At 67.3% G+C, this 2,635-nt stretch overlaps 1 protein-coding gene across 1 annotated transcript in view; it reads right to left on the reverse strand.

Moving 5' to 3' along the window:
• Window positions 1–2,610, reverse strand: part of EFNA4 (ephrin A4) — a 4,085-nt gene extending 1,475 nt beyond the window's left edge. The window contains exon 1 of the mRNA XM_015650004.2: window positions 432–2,610. Within this exon, the coding sequence (XP_015505490.1) occupies window positions 432–852 (421 nt within the window). The 5' untranslated portion in view covers window positions 853–2,610. The remainder of the gene's footprint in view (window positions 1–431) is intronic.
• Between the last annotated feature and the right edge of the window lie 25 nt (window positions 2,611–2,635).

Consider the following 2,635-nt stretch of genomic DNA (forward strand, 5'->3'; position numbering starts at 1 on the left):
CTGCAGCCCCCTTCCCCACACACCCCTGCCCCGGGGGAACCAGAAACCCCTTTAACCCCGACCCGCTTGTGCCGTCCTCCAGGGGCACCCAGAACCTCTCTGCACGCCACGCCCCCATGAATCCCCCACCCCAGGACATGCAGACACCCCTTGCATCCCTATCCCCTTGCGCCCCCACCCCTGGGACATCCAGAGCCCCCTGCACCTCAGCCCTGGCATCATCCAGAACCCTGTGTTCCCCTTAACCTCAGTGACATCCTGGATGTACCCTGACCGTAAACGTGGGGATCCTGGTGACATCCAACCCTGGGAAGCTGCACTCAAGACCCCTGACATGTTCTGACCCCAAAATCACCCAAGAATCACGGCACCCAGCACCCCAACGCGCCGTGAGCCCAGTGCAGCCCCCGCGGCACCCCAAGGGGACTCACAGATGTAGTAGTAGGTCTCCCCCGGCTGGAACTCGAAGCCGAGTGAGAAGGGGGTGAAACGCTGGATCTTCTCCGAGAAGCGGACGGGCCCGAAGGGCGCCTGGGGCCGGTTGCACTCCCAGCGCTTGAAGGCGCCGGGGGTCTCGTAGCAGCCGCGGTAGCCCTCCCGGTCCACCATGAAGAGCGTGAAGGTCTCTGCCCGGCCGCTGGGCACCGCCCCCTCGTAGTGCGGGCAGTAGATGTCCAGGTAGTCATTGATGGCCACCTGGATGGAGTAGTCGTCCCGCAGGAACCTGCCGGGCAGGACGAGCCGGGAAGCCGGGGGTCCGTCGGGAGGGGTGAGCTGCTGCGTCCTGCCCCAGCGGAGCGGGGACCTGGGCTTTCCCCAGCCACCGACCGGACACCGCCCGCAGCCAGGCATCAGCTCAGATTAGCCACAGGCCGCTGGAGCTGAATGGGCTCGGCCACCGCGGCCGGGGGCGTTTGTACAGCCACGCTGCCCAGGCACAAAGCCCCTCGCCCCAGGCACTCGCCTCGCCGCTGATCGGACACGACACGGACGCTCCCACCCCGGCACGGTGCTGGCAGGGGGTGGCGGCCGGGGCAGGGGGCACGGGGCAGGCAGGGAGGGGAGGGGGCCCAGCCCCGGTACCGGTGCGGCACCGGGGATGCCGCGAGCTCACGGCTGTGCCGACAGCAAGTGCGGCCAGGCCAGGGTGGAGCAGCAGTGCAGGCACACACACGTGTACACACGTGTGCACACACATGAACATGCACGTGTGTGCACACGCTTGGTCCCGAGCGTCTGGGATGGGAAAGAGGGGCTAGGAGGCAGACCTTGGCCCCCACGTTGGCCCTGGTGCAGCTGGGGTTCACACGGGGAGCAGAGCCCCAGCATAGACCAGAATATTCTTCATGGGGATGGCAGTGCTGCCAAGGGTGGGGAGCTTGAACCCCCGACACCCCACTCAGGCTGGGGGCTCCCCGAGAGCAGGATGGAGCACAGACTCCTGCTGACTCAGAGCATCCCACGGGAGACGCTGGCTGGGACGGGCCTGGGCAGGGCCAAGGGCTGCGGGGATGGGGCCCTGCCCAGGCCAGCAGAGGGGCACACAGAGTCCCCCTTCCTGGGGCATCCGTGCCTGGTGGGGTCCCACCTCTCCCATCCGCAGGACAGGATCAAGGCAGCATCTGTACCCCCAGCCTTGCCCATCACGTGCCCATCTGCCTCAGGCCAGCAGGCCCAGGACTTCCACGGGGGAGGCCCCAGGATCCTGACCCTGCCGCCTGCTCCCTGAGAAGCCCCAAGCTGGGAAATACCTAAAATGGAGGAGGTTGGGAAGAGGATGGAGGCAGACGGCGACCCGCTGGTGACGGCAAAACTCCCGGGCAGCACCAATGGGAGGGCGTGGGCTGGAGTGCTCCCCACCAGAGGGGACACCTGCCATGGAAACCCACAGCCCCGAGAGTGCCACCCACCAGCTTGATGCCACCAGAGTTCAATGCTACTGAGGGCACTCAGGCTCAGCACAGGTGGGTACCACTGGCAAATTGGCAGCACCAGAACTGCCCACCAGATTGGTGCCACCAGGGGCTGGGTGCCACCAGCAGTGCCCATTGCCTTGGGGGCAACCAGAGCTGGCCACTGGCGTGGGAACACCCAGAGCTTGGTGTCACTGAAGGAGACTCATGAGCTGGATGCCACCCAGGGCTCTGTGCCACCAGCATCACCTGGGGCTAAAGCAGCACCCAGGTGTGTTCACCATCCCGGTGGCACCCAGGGATGCCCAGTGACTCGGTGTCACTGAGCTCTCGGGTCCTCAGTGGCTCAGTGCCCCCCATGGGCACCCGGAGCTCAGTACCAGCTGGGGCACTCACCGCCTCTGTACTGCCCGGGGCTCGGTACCACCGGGGGGTGCCCGGTGGCTCGGTGCTACTCAGAACTCAGCACTCCCAGGGGTTCTCACCCGCTCGACAACGCCCAGGGCTGCCCGGTGGCTCGGTACCACCCGGGGCTCGGTGCCGGTGGGGATGCCCGGCGGCTCGGCACACCGGGGGACGCTCGCCTGCTCAGCATTACCTGGGGGCTCGGTGCTGTCGGGGATGCCCGGGTGCTCGGTCCCACCGGGAGGTGCTCCCCGTCTCAGTCTCGCCCATGGGCGCCCGGTAGCCCGGTGGCCGGCAGCCCCGCCCCCCCGGAGCCC

This window comes from Parus major, chromosome 25LG1, assembly GCF_001522545.3.
Source record: "Parus major isolate Abel chromosome 25LG1, Parus_major1.1, whole genome shotgun sequence".
Taxonomy (NCBI): Eukaryota; Metazoa; Chordata; class Aves; order Passeriformes; family Paridae; genus Parus; species Parus major.